At 46.8% G+C, this 19265-nt stretch overlaps 1 protein-coding gene across 4 annotated transcripts in view; it reads left to right on the top strand.

The window, feature by feature from the left end:
* LCMT2 (leucine carboxyl methyltransferase 2) overlaps positions 1 to 19265 on the top strand; it is a 71541-nt gene that overhangs the window by 34202 nt on the left and 18074 nt on the right. For all 4 annotated transcript variants that reach the window (XM_073327133.1, XM_073327130.1, XM_073327131.2 and 1 more), the window contains one exon: positions 13458 to 13555. In XM_073327133.1, coding sequence (XP_073183234.1) covers positions 13458 to 13555 — 98 coding nt within the window. The remainder of the gene's footprint in view (positions 1 to 13457; positions 13556 to 19265) is intronic.

Below are 19265 nucleotides of genomic sequence, written 5' to 3'. Positions count from 1 at the left end.
GTTACTAGCACGTCACCCTGTAGTGCTTTGGTTTCTTTAGCAAATACTGAATACAAGTTAGCTCTGTCAGTGGACAAGGGAGAGGTTACTAGCACTTCACCTTGTCCTTTTCCCTGCTGTCCAAAAGGAGGAAAGAAAAAAAAACCCAGAAGGAGAGACAGGCTGATCAGTGGTCGAAGTGAAGTCATCTCGAGGTGGAGGGGTCTTTTTGCAGTAAGAAGCATGGGTCCAGGCAGTCAGTCCTTGGCACTTCACAGTGGTGTTGGTAGTTAGCAGGACTTAATAAGGACCTTTCCAGCATGGGGCCAGAGTAATCTTTTGTTGATGGACCTTTATGTAGACCCAGTCACCTGGTTTTAACAAATGGCAGGTTTGCTCAGGATTCTTGAAGCAGGACTTCTTTTAAATACAGAGACCTAACACATTTCATTAATGTCTGGCAGTGTGTTGCAGATCTCACAGCTGCTTGGGCACATTCAAGCCCCCCTCTTTCTTGGCTGTTAGCCAAATCCTAGCTGTGAGTAGTGTCCTTGGGCATACCAGTATCTTATCTTTGGATCGAGCCTGCCAGCTACAGCATTGAATTAGCTCGTCCTCCGTTTTATTTCTTTTCCCCTTCTTGGCTTTTATTAACCTGCAAAGGAAACTTACTTTTTACTCATACACCTTTGTTTAAAAAGGAACACATATACATTGCCCATTATACAGCACTTTAGTCTTATTGTTTAATGTATGCCACATACACCCTTTTAGGAAAATGACTTTATTACAGAGCTTTGGAGCGACAAGCACACCCACTTTTGAGGAGTCCACTTGGTACAACCTATGGTGTCCAATAGCTTTCCTCCCTCCCGAGCCCTCTGGCTAGAAATGTGAGGTAGCCAGAAGGATCTCGTGTATAATATGGGAAGTGGGTTAACCTTTCATGTCCTTGCTTCCAAAGACTGTTGGTGTGCAAATTTTAACAACAATTTTTTTCAATTAAAAGAGCTGGCCAATGAAATTTTTTTTTTTTACTTAAGCAAATGTATTAAACTTTAGTATATCACATTTTTCTGATATTATCCAAACACTTTGTATTCCAAGTTGCATAAAACAAGTATCTGCATTTTGATTTAACCCTTCTGTTTAGTTTTAAACTAAACTGTCCTATGAAAAATTAAACACAGCAATTCTGGCCCCAAGACAAACACCACAAGACAGGACATAGAACACAGAACAGAATTCCTATTGTACCAGTAAATTCATGAGATGTTGAATTGCTTTTCAGCGGGCATCAGTTTTCTCTGATTTTCTGAAAGACAAAAAAAACACAGATCAACCCCTTTTGGGCAGTCAGTCATTGCTTAAAATATCTCCTTTTTATACAAATACCCTTGTTAATTGGAGGCAAAACAGAGGAATTACCCATATTTTCTTGTATTTGTTTTATAGGCAGCTGTCAAGGTTCCTCCCCCACTCTGAACTCTAGGGTACAGATGTGGGGACCTGCATGAAAAACCTCCTAAGCTTATCTTTACCAGCTTAGGTCAAAACTTCCCCAAGGTACAAAATATTCCACCCTTTGTCCTTGGATTGGCCGCTACCACCACCAAACTAATACTGGTTACTGGGGAAGAGCTGTTTGGACGCGTCTTTCCCCCCAAAATACTTCCCAAAACCTTGCACCCCACTTCCTGGACAAGGTTTGGTAAAAAGCCTCACCAATTTGCCTAGGTGACTACAGACCCAGACCCTTGGATCTTAAGAACAATGAACAATCCTCCCAACACTTGCACCCCCCCTTTCCTGGGAAATGTTGGAAAAAAAGCCTCACCAATTTGCATAGGTGACCACAGACCCAAACCCTTGGATCTGAGAACAATGAAAAAGCATTCAGTTTTCTTACAAGAAGACTTTTAATAAAAATAGAAGTAAATAGAAATAAAGAAATCCCCCCTGTAAAATCAGGATGGTAGATACCTTACAGGGTAATTAGATTCAAAACATAGAGAACCCCTCTAGGCAAAACCTTAAGTTACAAAAAAGATACACAGACAGAAATAGTTATTCTATTCAGCACAGTTCTTTTCCCAGCCATTTAAAGAAATCATAATCTAACACGTACCTAGCTAGATTACTTACTAAAAGTTCTAAGACTCCATTCCTGGTCTATCCCCGGCAAAGACAGAATATAGACAGACACACAGACCCTTTGTTTCTCTCCCTCCTCCCAGCTTTTGAAAGTATCTTGTCTCCTCATTGGTCATTTTGGTCAGGTGCCAGCGAGGTTACCTTTAGCTTCTTAACCCTTTACAGGTGAGAGAAGCTTTCCCCTGGCCAGGAGGGATTTCAAAGGGGTTTACCCTTCCCTTTATATTTATGACAGCAGCCCAGGTTTCAGTGGCCTCTACCTTATCAGTTAGGTAATTTACATTAAAACAAATGCTTTCCGGCTTGCTTTTGGATCCACAGGTTAAAGATTCTTACTTTAAAAAGGGCACAATAAACTTTACCAGACTTTTGATTGCCTTTTACTTTTAACTCCTGCTGTCAAACACACAGCGACCTGAAAAGGAAGACACCACCTTTTGTAGCCCCTTGGAGCCTAATAAGATATTAATTAAGTAGCACTGTATAATTGCATTTCTTTGGAAAAGGGCCCATTTTTTCCAAAATGGCTGCAAAGAAACCAAGAATTCTTTTTTTTTCCAGTATTTCACAAAGTTCAACTGCTTAATTCTTTCCAGCAACTACGGAGTTAACTTCTTACTTTCCTTTCTTAAATCACTTGCTTATTTCCCAAAACGACACCCAATTAACTTAGATTTTACCATTTCAAGTATTATTCCGGGATTTACGTTTTCCATTTCTGTAATTATTTACTTCTCTTTTTTTACTATGACCTCCAAGTTTCCAACCTGTTTTCCAATCTCTCTATCTGTTGCCTGCCCACTTGGGCCCGATCCTGTTTTTTTCTCTGAACTGTCCCTTCCATGAGCACCAGCTTTGTTTTACTACCAAATTAACAAGGAGGGTGGGCTTCTTAACTAGCTGCCAACCTTCCTGGTCTCTTTTCTTAAATATTCTCACTTACAAGGGCTACCTGAGTCCTCCCCCCCAGGGGGCTTGTCACCTGGACAGAAAGCACGGCTAATTGGCAAGCAAGGAGGTGACGGGCATAAGTCAGAAAGCCAAAGGTAAGCCGGAGGAGGGGCAGAAGCGGGCATAGCACAGAGCGGGGCTGGAGACCCCTGAGATGAATAAGAAAAGGAAGAGGAAAGAGGACGTCCTTTCGCATGCGCATAAGCCCAGTTGTCCCATACATACCAATAATCCATCTGGGCTGGAGCTTTGTTTTCCAGCTCTTTCCTAAGCGCTGTTAATTTTTCCCCAGCAAAGGAACCATCCGGTAGCCAGTCAAAAGGTGTTTGAGTTGTTAGTGCTGGCCACTCAACCTCGCACAAGATTACAGCTTTTTTTTTTTTTCTAACCCATGGGTACCAGAAATATTTCCCCAATTCTCGAGAATTTCAGCCAAAGGGGTCCCCTTACTTACACTCTGCCCAGAACCCATAATAGGCTACCAAAAGGACACCAAATGTACCACCTTATCGCCTAAGCGACGGCTCACACACCCCCCTCCTCGGAGTTCTCAAAGGTGAACTCACCCTGTGCCGCCTGGAGCTGTCCGAGAGGACGAGTGTAGTCTCGCTTGTTGAGGCGAGCCTAGAGTCCCTTCGTGGTCGCCAAAACTGTTACGAATTACACCTGGTAGGACACGCACACAAATGCTACGAATTACACCTGGTAGGACACGCAAACAAATGCTACGAATTACACCTGGTAGGACACGCACAGTTCGAATCTAGGCTGAGGCACATAAACAAAGTCCACAACTGCAGAGTTTCCAAAAAACACCAAGTTTATTACGCTCAAGCGTGGTGCCCCCCTGCTAGCCAGGAGGGGATCCCGAATATAGATTATACAAAGGTTATATACTTTTTAGCAAAGCATGTTGCCCTCCTGCATCGGAAACCTTAGCCAATAAACAAACCCTTTTCTTATCTACCACCTATCCCAGCTTGGTGCATTCCTCGTGCTAAACCAGTATGTTAATTACACAGCATGGTCCTAAAGCCATGCGTCAGTAACTTTTATTATCAGGATGGGAAGCCTCACATCAAAGGCCAGGAGATAGGGAGTTAGAGACTGACAAAAAACAGATACTGGGAGTCAAGGCAGGCTGGAGACAAGGAGGAGGATTTTCACAGGGATGCAGTGTCTAAGGAACACTCCTCCTGGTGCATGATGTGCTTGCTCTTAGACAATGGTGGGCCCCAAACCAAAATGGAGTCACGTGCTAACTTTTCCTTAACACCTGAGCGCGCGGCTCCCTCCTCCCCCCTGGAAAGCGCTAAGTGCCACCAAACAGCTGTTTGGCGGCAGGAGGTGCCTGGAGGTAGGCAGAGGAGTGGGGATGTGGCACACTGGGGGAGGGAAAGGGGGGCGGTGGGGGAGGGGAGCTTGGCGGCTGCAGGAAATAAATCCAGAGACGCGGGGAGCTTGGTGGGCCACAGCAAATAACTCCGCGGGCCGTGTATTTGAGACCCCTGAGCTAGAGTCTACCAAAAAGAAGGTTAAGAGGTGACTTGATTACAGTTTGAGTACCTACACAGGAAACAAATATTTAATAATGGGCTTTTCAATCTAGCAGAGAAAAATGCAATATGATTCAATGGCTGGAAGTTGAAACTTGACAAATTCAGACAGTTAAGAAGGCATACATTTTTAAGGGTGCAAGTTGTTAATCATTGGAATAATTTACCAGGGTCATGGTGGATTCTCCATCACTGACAATTTTTAAATCAAGCTTGGCTGTTTTTCTAAAAGATCTACTCTAGGAATTATTTGGGGGAAAGTTCTCTGGCTTGTGCTATCCAGGTTATCAGACTAGATCACAATGGTCCCTTTTGGCCTTTTAATCTATGAAAGTCTTTAGAGCAGTTTGGGGTTGCTTTTGCACACAGGGAAAAACTTTAAAAAGCACCAAGAGGTTTTTAAAAGGCTGGGGTTTTTCTACAAAAACTTGTTACAGTATCTTCATTTCATTCCTTTGTTTAAGGAATGAGGTCTGGGGGATATGCAGTGCCAGTTCTAATTCTGTTATTGCAGGCAGGGGCATATTGCTTCAGCTACGACCAGTCCTTTGTCAAAAGATTGCTGTGCCTCACAGTGACTTAGAATAAAAAAGGTTCCTGGCCCAAGTCCATAAAGGCGCTGGCATTAGAAAAACTGTCATTGGTTCAGGAAAATGCATTCATTTTAACATATTATGATGCATCTAAAGGAGGGGTGGCCAACCTGAGCCTGACAAGGAGCCAGAATTTATCAATGTACATTGCCAAAGAGCCACAGTAATATGTAAAAAGAAAAGGAGTACTTGTGTACACAAGTACTCCTTTTTGCGAATACAGACTAACACGGCTGCTACTCTGAAACCAGTAATATGTAATGATTATATATGTGTGTGTGTGTATATATATATATATATATATATATGTATATACATAATCATTATATAAGTTGATAATGTATATTTATTATACATTTATAATGTATAGTTAATGATAATAACAACAACTTAACCTCTAACTTAGTGGGATTTCTGGCAAGCTTTGCTTTAGATAATTCCCTTGAAGTTTGGTTTGTGTTCAGTTGTGCTAATACGCAGCAGTTCTCTTAAGTGGCTGTCTGTCAAAACGGGTCGGTGCTTGGATTTCACATGTCTGAGTGTCGAGAAAGCAGACTCACAAAGACAGGTCGAGGCAAACATCGAAATTAATTTCAGGGCTGCACCTCTGATGTTGGGGTATTTATCCTTTGGAACAGATTTCCAGAATGTAAGGGTCCCCTCTGTCTTCTGAACAGATTTCAATCTGTCATCTTCCAAAAGTTCTATTATTTTCATCTGGGATATTGCTTCATCAGTGACTAAAGGGGGCTTCAGACAATTGGCTTCAGTGTTAAAAGGATCAATCAGAAATCTGATTTGAGGTCTTTTCTGCTGCAAATCTGGGAATCTTTCCTCAAAACTGTCCTTAAGATCTTTAATCACGCTCGCATACCTAGTTGTGCTCAGTTTTAGGCATTCTCCTGCATCTTTTGATCTGGCTTGAAGTTGTGACATTGAGGGAAAGTGTGTCAGCTCTCCCTCAAGCATTTGTCTGTGAAACAACTGCGGTTTGTTCATGAACGCAAATACGCCTTGCACTAGATCAGACAGCAATCGGAATTTTTCATTGTAAGTCTACGTTTAGTTTATCCAAATGCAACAAATGCGAAGTCTAGAACCCCCCTTGGATTTGTAAACTCGTGTTGTATTCTGTGCTTCTCCTCCATAAACAATTTTACTGGTTCCAGAAGCTTGAAAAAACGGGAAATAACTTTACCTCTCGAGAGCCATCGAACTGCACAGTGAAATGGCAAATTGGCAGGGGAGTTGTCTTCATCCAGTTCTTCAATTAGATTTTGAAATAGTCTGTGATTGAGTGCATTTGAGAGAATGAATTTCACAATGTGTAAGACAGGTTTCATGATGTGATCAAATTTGAGATTTTTAGATACCAATTGCTCCCAATGTATAATACAGTGAAATGTCCAAAATTCGGGAAAGCTCTTGTCTGACTTACAAAGCCCTACTAATCCATTCGCAGATCCCCATATGGACAGAGCCCTGTCCGTTGCAATGGCAGTGAGTTTCTGTAAAGACAAGTGGCTGTTCGCAACTAACAACATCAGCGCCTCCCTTAGGGTATGTCCACGCTACGAAATTAGGTCAATTTTATAGAAGTCGGGTTTTTAGAAATCGTTTTTATATAGTCGATTGTGTGTGTCCCCACACAAAATGCTCTTAAGTGCATTAACTCAGCGGACTGCTTCCACAGTACTGAGGCTAGCGTCGACTTTCAGAGCGTTGCACTGTGGGTAGCTATCCCACAGTTCCTGCAGTCTCCGCCACCCACTGGAATTCTGGGTTGAGATCCCAATGCCTAATGGGGCAAAAACATTGTCGTGGGTGGTTCTGGGTACATGTCGTCAGGCCCTCCCTCCGTGAAAGCAATGGCAGACAATCGTTTCGCCCCTTTTTTCCTGAGTTACCTGTGCAGACGCCATACCACAGCAAGCATGGAGCCCACTCAGCTCACTGTCACCATATGTCTCCTGGGTGCTGGCAGACGTGGCACTGCATTGCTAGAAGAAGAAGCAGCTCATTGCCTTGTGGCAGCAGACAGTGCAATAGGCCTGATAACCATCGTCATCATGTCCGAGGTGCTCTTGGCCACCTCGGTAAGGTTGGTCAGGAGCGCCTGGGCAGACATGGGTGCAGGGATTAAAATAGGAGCGACTCAACTGGGACATTCTCTTGAGTCCTACCGGCAGTCATATTGCACCGTCTTCTGGCGAGCAGCCAGGAGATGAGGATGGCTAGCAGTCCTACTGCACCGTCTGCTGCCAGCCAAAGAAATAGACCAGATTTGTTTTGTATTCATTTGCTCCCCCCTCTCTCATAGAATCATAGAATATCAGGGTTGGAAGGGACCTCAGGAGGTCATCTAGTCCAACCCCCTGCTCAAAGCAGGACCAGTCCCCAACTAAATCATCCCAGCCAGGGCTTTGTCAAGCCTGACCTTAAAAACTTCTAAGGAAGGAGATTCCACCACCTCCCTAGGTAACGCATTCCAGTGTTTCACCACCCTCCTAGTGAAAAAGCTTTTCCTAATATCCAACCTAAACCTCCCCCACTGCAACTTGAGACCATTACCCCTTGTTCTGTCATCTGCTACCACTGAGAACAGTCTAGAGCCATCCTCTTTGGAACCCCCTTTCAGGTAGTTGAAAGCAGCTATCAAATCCCCCTCATTCTTCTCTTCCGTAGACTAAACAATCCCAGTTCCCTCAGCCTCTCCTCATAAGTCATGTGTTCCAGTCCCCTAATCATTTTTGTTGCCCTCCGCTGGACTCTTTCCAATTTTTCCACCTCTTTCTTGTAGTGTGGGGCCCAAAACTGGACACAGTACTCCAGATGAGGCCTCACCAATGTCGAACAGAGGGGAACAATCACGTCCCTCGATCTGCTGGCAGTGCCCCTACTTATACATCCCAAAATGCCGTTGGCCTTCTTGGCAACAAGGGCACACTGTTGACTCATATCCAGCTTCTCGTCCACTGTAACCCCTAGGTCCTTTTCTGCAGAACTGCTGCCGAGCCATTCGGTCCCTAGTTTGTAGTGGTGCATGGGATTCTTCCGTCCTAAGTGCAGGACTCTGCACTTGTCCTTGTTGAACCTCATCAGATTTCTTTTGGCCCAATCCTCTAATTTGTGTAGGTCCCTCTGTATCCTATCCCTACCCTCCAGCGTATCTACCTCTCCTCCCAGTTTATTGTCATCTGGAAACTTGCTGAGGGTGCAATCCACACCATCCTCCAGATCATTTATGAAGATATTGAACAAAATCGGCCCCAGGACCTACCCTTGGGGCACTTCACTTGATACCAGCTGCCAACTAGACATGGAGCCATTGATCACTACCCGTTGAGCCCGACAATCTAGCCAACTTTCTATCCACCTTATAGTTTCCCTCCCTCCCTCTGTGAAATCAATGGCTGACAATAGTTTTGGTGAGGTCTGTCAGGGGCACCTTGAAATTTGGAGTGGACAAATCTACTGTGGGGGCTGCTGTGATGCAAGTAGCCAACGCAATCAAACATCTGCTGATATCGAGGGTAGTGAGTCTGGGAAATGAGCAGGTCATAGTGGATGACTTAGCTGCAATGGAATTCCCTAACTGTGGTGGGGCCATAGACGGAACCCATATCCCTATCTTGGCCCCGGAGCACCAAGCCAGCGAGTACATAAACCACAAGGGGTACTTTTCAATAGTGCTGCAAGCACTGGTGGATCACAAGGGACATTTCACCAACATCAGCGTGGGATGGCCAGGAAAGGTACATAATGCTTGCATCTTCAGGAACTCTGGTCTGTTTCAAAAGCTGCAGGAAGGGACTTTCTTCCCAGACCAGAAAATAACCGTTGGGCATGTTGAAATGCCTATAAGAAAAGGAGTACTTGTGGCACCTTTTAGAGACTAACAAATTTATTTGCGCATAAGCTTTTGTGAGCTACAGCTTTATCCTTGGGGACCCAGCCTACCCCTTAATGCCATGGCTCATGAAGCCATACACAGGTAGCCTGGACGGTAGTCAGGAGCTGTTCAACTACAGGCTGAGCAAGTGCAGAATGGTGGTAGAATGTGCATTTGGACGTTTAAAAGCACGCTGGTGCAGTTTACTGACTCGCTTAGACCTCAGCAAAACCAATATTCCCATTGGTATTACCGCTTGCTGTGCGCTCAGTAAGAGGAAGACGTTTATGGCGGGGTGGGAGGTTGAGGTAAATAGCCTAGCTGCTGGTTACGCGCAGCCAGACACCAGGGCGGTTAGAAGAGCACAGGAGGGCGCAGTGTGCATCAAAGAAGCTTTGAAAACCAGTTTCATGACTGGCCAAGCTACGGTGTGACAGTTCTGTTTGTTTCTCCTTGATGAAACCCCCACCTCCCCTTGGTTCACTCTACTTCCCTGTAAGCTAACCACCCTCCTCTCCCCGCTTCAATCACTGCTTGCAGAGGCAATAAAGTCATTGTTGCTTCACATTCATGCATTCTTTATTAATTCATCACACAAATAGGGGGATAACTGCCAAGGTAGCCCGGGAGGGGTGGTGGAGGAGGGAAGCACCGGGTGGGGTGGTGGAGGCAAGGACAAGGCCACACAGCACTTCAAAACTTTAAAACTTATTGAATGCCAGCCTTCTGTTGCTCTGGGGTGGAGTGGCTGGAAGCCCCCCCCCCCCACCGCGTTCTTGGGCATCTGGGTGAGGAGGCTATGGAACCTGGGGAGGAGGGCAGTTGGTTACACAGGGTCTGTAGCGGTGATCTGTGCTCCAGCTGCCTTTTCTGCAGCTCAGCCATACACTGGAGCATGTTAGTTTGATCCTCCAGCAGCCTCAGCATTGAATCCTGCCTCCTCTCATCACGCTGCTGCCACCTATCAGCTTCAGTCCTCTCTTCAGCCCGCCACCTCTCCTCCCGATCATTTTGTGCTTTCCTGCACTCTGACATTGTCTGCCTCCACACATTCGTCTGTGCTCTGTCAGTGTGGGAGGAGAGCATGAGGTCAGAGAACATTTCATTGCGAGTGCTTTTTTTTCACCTTCTAATCTTTGCTAGCCTCGGGGAAGGAGAAGATCCTGTGATCCTTGAAACACATGCAGCTGGTGGAGAAAAAAAAAAGGGACAGTGGTATTTAAAAAGACACATTTTATAGAACAATGGGTACACTCTTTCACGGTAAACCTTGCTGTTAACATTACATACATAGCACATGTGCTTTTGTTACAAGGTTGCATTTTGCCTCCCCCCGCCGCGTGGCTAACCCCTCCCTCCTCCCCATGGCTAACAGCGGGGAACATTTCTGTTCAGCCACAGGCAAACAGCCCAGCAGGAACAGGCACCTCTGAATGTCCCCTTAAGAAAAGCACCTTGTTTCAACCAGGTGACCATGAATGATATCACTCTCCTGAGGATAACACAGAGAGATAAAGAACGGATGTTGTTTGAACGCCAGCAAACATACGCTGGAGTGCTTTGTTCTGCAATGATTCCCGACTACGTGCTACTGGCTTGGCGTGCTAAAGTGTCCTACCATGGTGGATGGAAAAATGCTGCCCTCCCCAGAAATCTTTTGCAAAGGCTTTGGGAATACATCTAGGAGAGCTTTATGGAGATGTCCCTGGAGGATTTCCACTCTATCCCAAGACACGTTAACAGACTTTTCCAGTAGCTGTACTGGCCGCGAATGCCAGGGCAAATTAATCATTAAACATGCTTGCTTTTAAGTCATGTATACTATTTTAAAAGGTACACTCACCAGAGGTCCCTTCTCAGCGTGGCAGGTCCGGGAGGCAGGCTTGGGTGGGTTCGGGGGGTACTGGCTCCAGGTCCAGGGTGAGAAACAGTTCCTGGCTGTCGGGAAAACCAGTTTCTCCGCTTGCTTGCTGTGAGCTATCTACAACCTCATCAACATCATCTTCCTTGTCCCCAGAACCTGCTTCCATGTTGCCTCCCTCTCCATTGACGGAGTCAAAGCACACGGTTGGGGTAGTGGTGGCTGAACCCCCTAAAATGGCATGCAGCTCATCACAGAAGTGGCATGTTTGGGGCTCTGACCCGGAGCGGCCGTTTGCCTCTCTGGTTTTCTGATAGGCTTGCTTCAGCTCCTTAAGTTTCACTCGTCACTGTTTCGGGTCTCTGTTATGGCCTCTGTCCTTCGTGCCCTGGGAGATTTTGACAAATGTTTTGGCATTTCGAAAACTGGAATGGAGTTCTGATAGCACGGATTCCTCTCCTCTCCCCGTACAGCGATCAGATCCTGTACCTCCCGTTCGGTCCATGCTGGAGCTCTTCTGCGATTCTGGGACTCCATTATGGTCACCTCTGCTGATGAGCTCTGCCCTCACTGCAGCTTGCAACACTGGCCAAACAGGAAATGAGATTCAAAAGTTCACTGGCCTTTTCCTGTCTACCTGGCCAGTGCATCTGAGTTGAGAGTGCTGTCCAGAGCGGTCACAATGGAGCACTCTGGGATAGCTCCCGGAGGCCAATACCATCAAATTGCATCCACGCTACCCCAAATTTGACCCGACAAGGCCTATTTCAGTGCTTATCCCCTTGTCGGGGGTGGAGTAAAGAAATCGATTTTAAGAGCCCATTAAGTGAAAAAAAAGGGCTTTGTCGTGTGGATGGGTGCAGAGTTAAATCGATTTAACGCTGCTAAATTCGACCTTAACTCCTAGTGTCGACTAGGGCTTAGATCTCGTCCATGAGTTCTGTCCTTTAGTGACACAATATTGAGGAGTTCTTCCCTTACAACACAATCGTCAGACACAGTGCAGACAAATACCAATAATAAGGTTAATCCGATGCATGGCACAACTTATCCAAAGCGATGCTCAAATACTCACACTGCTGAAGTTGCAAGTGCAGTTGAGATGTGATGTCACTGTTCAGTTCAGAGATTCTGCGTTCTATTGTGTGGCGTGAAAGCTGCAGGCTAGACATTTTCTTCTGTTGATTCTTGTTCTCTGGTGACAAGATTGAAATCACATCAGTGAGGCACATTTTTATAAGCTCTCCTTCAGAGTAGAGCTTTTTCGCACGGGCTATGTGCCAGGCCACATAATAGGGGGCTAACATTACAGTTTGCGATCGGTTGGCAAATCTGGTTAACAACTGGTCTCCTACATCTGTTTGTTTTTTCAAAGTTTTCAGTTTTAAAGTGCGGAGTTCAGAACCTTGTGGGAATTCTTGATCCATATGTGCATGGCTAGAAGTGAAATGATGCTGCAAGTTTGAAGATTTGAACTGAGAGATATGTCTGGCAAAGAAGACACATGGCCTTACCATTACGTTCATCGAAAAAGTACTTATTCTCCCATTCCTGTTGGAAGCCTTGATTTTTCATCTGTGTATTTTATTTTCTGTTTGCACTTGCTTTCCAGTGTTAGATGGTGTAAGAAAAATTTTGATTAAAAATTTCCACACCAGCTAGTCACCTTGTGCTTTATTCAAGTAGACACTGGTGCCAGCCAGGGGGTGCTGGACCCCTGGCTCTGTTCCAAGTCCCCATCCCCACCTCCACCCCGCCTCTTCCCGACTCTCCCCCAAGTGAGCCGTGTCCTCGCTGCTCCCCTATGCCCCTGAGCCTCCTGCGCATCGCAAAACAGCTGATCGCGGTGGGCGGGGGAGACAGGGAGGGAGGGGTGAGGCTGCACACTGCATCCTTGCTCCTCTTCCCTCCCACCCAGAGCCTCCTGAATGCCGTGAAACAGCTGATCGCAGTGGGCAGGAGGCATGGGGGAGGGAGGAGGAGGTACTGATCAGGGGGGCCGTCAGCAGGTGAGAGGCACTGGGGGAGGGAGGGGGAGCTGATAGGACTGCAGGTGGGTGCTGAGCACTCTCCATTCTTTCCCCAGAGTTGGCTCCTAGCAGGAGCCGCATATTATCTTCTGAAGAGCTGCAGGTTGGCCACCCCTGAAAAGAATATCTTCTGATTGGCTCAGACAAGAGGCGTGGGTTAGGTTGACTATCCTGGAATTGCTGACATATGCCTAGAATCTCCCCCGAGCTGTCTAGTTCTACACCAGCTAGCAGGGACAGATTGAACAGACACTAGTGGAATTGCTAGACAGTTGCAAGCTCTTTCAGAAGTCTGGAGTACAAAGCATTCAGTCTTGTGGATATCATTTAGGTCCCCCATGACAACTGCGTTGCAGTGATTCAGGCAGAAGATGCATCTGTTGCCTATGTGTCCTTTCATGATCCAGCTTCTCTGTTCAGCTGACTGTGTCTTCTTTCTAGGCCAGAAGTACTTGTTTATCTATGGGGGCCGCTCTGCTGTGCAGCCTGTCCTGGGAGACTGGTCTTTCCTGCATTTGGAAGAGTTCTCCTGCAGAAAGGTAAGTACCCCCAAGACCTTGAGGAATAATGTCTGCCCTAGTTCTGTGACTGGGCACTCCAGTACTGTGAGCCCATTTTAATATTCCAGTGTTGCTGTGAGTTGAGGCAGCAGAGTAGATTGATTTAAATCACAGATTTTAATCATGATTTTAAACGGCAAAGAAGATACTTTGATTTAAATAATCAATTTTAATCTTATTTTACATTTGTGTTTTTTAGTTATTTTCCTATAGAAAAGTTGATTCTCATTGTTGGTAAGCATTAAACCTTGTTATTTGCAACTGAATGTAGCATTTACCTTAAAAGTCAGTACTTCTCTGCTAACCAGGAGGATACACTACATCTGTACACATTTATTTAAGCAATTATATAACTTTACATGTATTCAGGCTCTTCTTTTTGACATTATTTTATGTTAGAAAATAGTGAATGACACTTATCTTATTTACTATATGATTTTCAGAAAAGGGCAACAAAAATGATTAGGTTGCTGGGTTAGATGGGTCTTTGGTCTTACCCAGTATGTCCATTCTTATGGTCCACCACAGCTCCTAGATCCTTCTCAGGACTGCTGCTGCCAAGCCCAGCATTATCCCCCATTCTGTATTTGTGCATTTGTTTTTTCTTTCCTAAGTGTAGCACCATACATTTGTCTTTGTTGAATTTCATTTTGTTGTCGATAGCCCAGTTCTCCAATTTATCAAGATCCCGCTGAATTTTAGTTCTATCCTCCAAAGTATCAGTGGCCCTCCTGCCACCGCCCAGCTTTGTGTCATCTGCATATTTGATCAGTACGTTCTCTATTCCTACATCCAGCTCTTTAATACAGATGTAAAATAACACTGGACCCAGAATAGATTCCTGTGGAACCCCACTTGAGACCTCCTTCCATTCTGACTTTATTCCGTTAATAGTTACTTGTTGTTTGCATTCGTTTAACCAATTATGTGTCCATTTAATGGTAGTTCTGCCTAGCCCATATTTCTCCAGTTTACCTATCAAAATATAATGTGGGACTGTCTCAAAAGTCTTGCTGAAGTCCAGTTATATGATCTGGAGGATGGTGTGGATTGCACTCTCAACAAATTTGCAGATGATACTAAACTAGGAGGAGTGGTAGATACGCTGGAGGGCAGGGATAGGATACAGAGGGACCTAGACAAATTGGAGGATTGGGCCAAAAGAAATCTGATGAGGTTCAAGAAGGATAAGTGCAGGGTCCTGCACTTAGGACAGAAGAACCCAATGCACAGCTACAGACTAGGGACCGAATGGCTAGGCAGCAGTTCTGCGGAAAAGGACCTAGGGGTGACAGTGGATGAGAAGCTGGATATGAGTCAGCAGGGTGCCCTTGTTGCTAAGAAGGCCAATGGCATTTTGGGATGTATAAGTAGGGGCATAGCGAGCAGATCGAGGGATGTGATCGTTCCCCTCTATTCGACACTGGTGAGGCCTCATCTGGAGTACTGTGTCCAGTTTTGGGCCCCACACTACAAGAAGGATGTGGATAAATTGGAGAGAGTCCAGCGAAGGACAACAAAAATGATTAGGGGACTGGAACACATGACTTATGAGGAGAGGCTGAGGGAGCTTGGATTGTTTAGTCTGCAGAAGAGAAGAATGAGGGGGGATTTGATAGCTGCTTTCAACTACCTGACAGGTGGTTCCAGAGAGGATGGTTCTAGACTATTCTCAGTGGTAGAAGAGGTCAGGACAAGGAGTAATGGTCTGAAGTTGCAGTGGGGGAGGTTTAGGCTGGATATTAGGAAAAACTTTTTCACTAGGAGGGTGGTGAAACACTGGAATGCGTTACCTAGGGAGGTGGTGGAATCTCCTTCCTTAGAAGTTTTTAAGGTCAGGCTTGACAAAGCCCTGACTGGGATGATTTAATTGGGGATTGGTCCTGCTTTGAGCAGGGGGTTGGACTAGATGACCTCCTGAGGTCCCTTCCAACCCTGATATTCTATGATTCTATGAGGGAACCCTGACATAGTGGCAGCATGGTGGGATAATTTTGAACCAGAAGCACGGAGTTAGAGCTGAAGCGCTTAGATCTGGAAAGGGCTAAGATGGATCTACCGGATAACCCTAACAATCCTTCCCCAAAAATCCACAAATGGGAGCGACTATGTCCACAGTATGATGAATCCAGTGATATATCTGAATATTTCATCACCTTTGAGAGACTGTGCAAACTCCGTGCAATTCCTGACGATCACAAGATGACCACATTGGTAGCAAAAATGACTGACAGAGCTCTGGACATATTCAACAAAATGCCTATTGAGGATGCTTCTGACTATGCTGGGCCTGCAAGGGCTGTGGGGGGAGATACCAGCGAAAGAAGGACACTCAGGCCTAAGAATAGTAAACTATGCTTTATTGAAGGAAGGACTTACGCTCCAATCTGCGCAGGGATCCCCTAGGACGCACGGAGGGGCTGCAGGGGGCTCTGGCCATTCGGGACAGCTGACCAGGCAGGACTCCACCTTGGGGGAGTCCTCTGCGGAGCTATATTCTCCGCGCTTATCTCGGGGTTACATGGGGTCAACAGCTGGTTACATTCTTATATATATATAATTTATACTTATTACATAAACTGACTCGTTTACAGGCAAAAATATGCTAAGCTATGCTACAATATCTTTTGGCAGGTTCTGTCGGACAAAGTTCATTGAAACTGACTGCCTCCTCCGCTTACATCCAGTCACATACTTAGTCCACCACTTAGCTCCTCGCCAATCTTCCGCAGTCTTGCCCCTACACTCCACCCCTTGGCAGACTGAGGTGTATTAGTTACTGCCACCAGCGCACTTCGAGCGTGCGCACTGGTTTGGGGGTTGCCAGTCGGGCTAGGAGAGCGGAGGAAAAATTCACACAGCATTGAAGAATGACAAACACCCATACAAAATCCAGTAGTCCAATCAATAGCAGGAGTCTGAAAGCCAGGAGGTTAGCCACCGCCAAGGGTCATCCCTTACAGAAGCCTCAGAGCCTACGTCATGTAACACCTTCAAGTGGTCCATCATATTATGAACGTGAGTCTCTACGCGCTTATCCTGATTTGAGTAAAAACAACAACTTTCTTTAATCAAGGCACAAATGCCGCCTTGAGCAGCTAATAAGTAGTCCAACGCCATACAATTCTGTAATACAACTTGCAACAAAGAAGCTACTTCTAATTGCAGGGCTTGGATTGCATCTATGGTATTATTCTCTATAATCTCCAATGTGGCTGAAATATTTACAATAGCCCGCTCCAGTTCGGCCACCCCTAGCCAGGGGAGGAAAGCGTGGACAAACTGATGGAAGCCCATGGGTCTCTGCACAATGGGGTTTGGGCTCCGTCATGGACGTGCCACCAATATGTAATTATGCACGGCATGAGCGTGCATGGTTTGCATTCCATACGTACAGGGGAGGAGCCGTCCCAATGTGCACTGTCCACACCATTGGTTGGGTAGGGTTTTATATGCCCAATGGCCACGTAGCCAGTACAGCCCCGGCAATCCTGCTGTGGGGAGCCATGTGCTATCTGAGGCATTGCGACACCAACTATCGGAGCTTTGGTCACACTGAGACCAGTAATGTGCATGCGGGGTTTGCCCGCGCCTAATTGTGCTGAGGGGCGTTCTCCATACAGGGGCACTGGCATTGTAGGAATACAGAAAACCACGGGTATGTAGTCCTCACTCGCCCCAATGCCACCACCGTTGGCAGAGGCTGGTGCCATTGGTATAAATCAAATTGGTTTCGGAGGAACCGGAGCAATTGTCACTCAAGACCCATGGCTCTCCCGCCATCCACTCACTGTGCGTTTCCGGTGGGCCAGCAGTAACGTTAAACTGCCCCGTGTCTGGCAGGTATTCTGCTATCACTGCACACGAGGAACGGGGAAGTTTTCCGACGGGATGAGTGGCATCTGTCGCCGCAGGCCGCTTAACACACCAATACACATCCCCCAGTATCACTACCAGTGTCCCTTGGCGCCAGTAAGGGGGTGTTTCATTATACTTAGGGAGAAAAGTGGTGTTGTTAAGGGCCCAGGATTCATTCCATGGCACTGCGGCCCATGGATGCCAGCGCTTGCCAATTGGGGGGCATGTGTGCAGTACCAACAGTCCGACTTGTTACCTGTTAGTGCCACTGACTGCATCCACTGGATGGCTGAGTTGTGGTGCCATGTGGCTTGGGCACCTATTGCAGCTAAAATCAGTTTGAGGATTATTCCGTAGAGAACACGCCGTAGGGCCATTGCCGGTGTCGGCCTTCGGGTGGCGCGACCAGGATGCTCCATGGACCCATCCAAACTGCAGTGCGGCGGTTATGGTTGACTGGAAGAAAGACACTTAGAGGGCACATAAATTGGGGTATCTTCTCCTCTTAGCAGTACGAGGTGAGTATCCCCAGGACCATCAACCAGGATTTTCCCTTCGAGCGGGTTATGTTTGGTGGGGTCGTGGACCCAAACTGCACGTCCAGTCGAGCCGAACCCTCCTGCTCGAGTGGTGGGTGCAAGCACATCCACCTCCTGGACATCAGGCAACCCAATGCGCTCGCAAATCAACTGCGCAATACATTCGCCTTGGGGGAGGGTTACTGCCTGCGGGCCATTGTGAACCAACAGCACCTTAACCTCCCCGGTATAGTCAGTGTCGATTACTCCTGCCGCAACATCTATGCCCTTAAGGGCCAGACTGCTGCGTGGGGCAATGCACCCATAATAGCCTTGCAGGAACCCTATGGCTAAGCCAGTACTTACAAGGTTCCGGCTATTGGGCTAAAGAGTGAGGCCCTCTTGAGGGACCCGCAGAATCGAGACCAGCACTTACCGGGGTGGCCCGAATGGGGAGGCGGGCTTGCAGGTGGAGGCGCTGCACTCGCAACACACGGGGCCACTCGACCTCCCTCTTGAATCTAGCTTACAGGGTGGAGCCATACAGAGGGCGGTCACTGAGCGCAGCCGTGGCCTGGTGGAGATTGACTCCACCCGGCCAGGGACTCAGTGGGACATAGTTTGCATAACTGTTCTTTAAGCAAGCCATTCACGCGTTCGATAAGCCCGGCGCCCTACGGGTGGTATGCGATGTGGAACATCCACACAATCTGCCGTCCCCTAGCCCATTCTCTTACTTCCATTCCCGTAAAATGGGTTCCCTGGTCACTTTGCACCTTGAGTGGGGATCCATAGTAGCAGATGAGTTCTTCCAACCCCTTTATAGTCTGCTGCTGTGTGGCGCTTGCGCATGGGTATACAAAGAGCAGACCTGAATATGTGTCTGCTGCAGTTAGTACGTATTTATGTTGCTGACTTTCAGGCAGCGGGCCGATGTAGTCCACCTGCCATACTTCCCCAGGTTTCTGACCTTGCTTCAGGTACCCCTTCTCTGTTTTTAAACGCTGTGGGGAGAGCCTGGCACACTGTGGGCAGTGCTGACTGGCATCCCGCTGCGTACCGATCATGGTCTGCAAGCCACAATTGGTGGCCCATTGCACTGCTTTTTCCCCTCCCAGATGACCACTCTTTTGATGTATCCACTCGGCCAGGCCGGGGGCAGCTACTACATAAACTGACTATGCCATCTACCTCTCTGTTGAACCGGGCCTCCTCTGATTCTCCTGTCAGGTGGGCGTCTACATGACGAATAGCAATGGGCCTCTGGCTACAGGCAAACCCAAAGGGGTTTGTCATGCACCTTCCAGCCAGCC

The sequence above is a fragment of the Lepidochelys kempii genome, chromosome 1 (assembly GCF_965140285.1).
Source record: "Lepidochelys kempii isolate rLepKem1 chromosome 1, rLepKem1.hap1, whole genome shotgun sequence".
In the NCBI taxonomy this organism is placed as follows: domain Eukaryota; kingdom Metazoa; phylum Chordata; order Testudines; family Cheloniidae; genus Lepidochelys; species Lepidochelys kempii.
The sequence above is the reverse complement of the archived record's forward strand: the minus strand, read 5'-3'. Positions and strand labels throughout refer to the sequence as shown.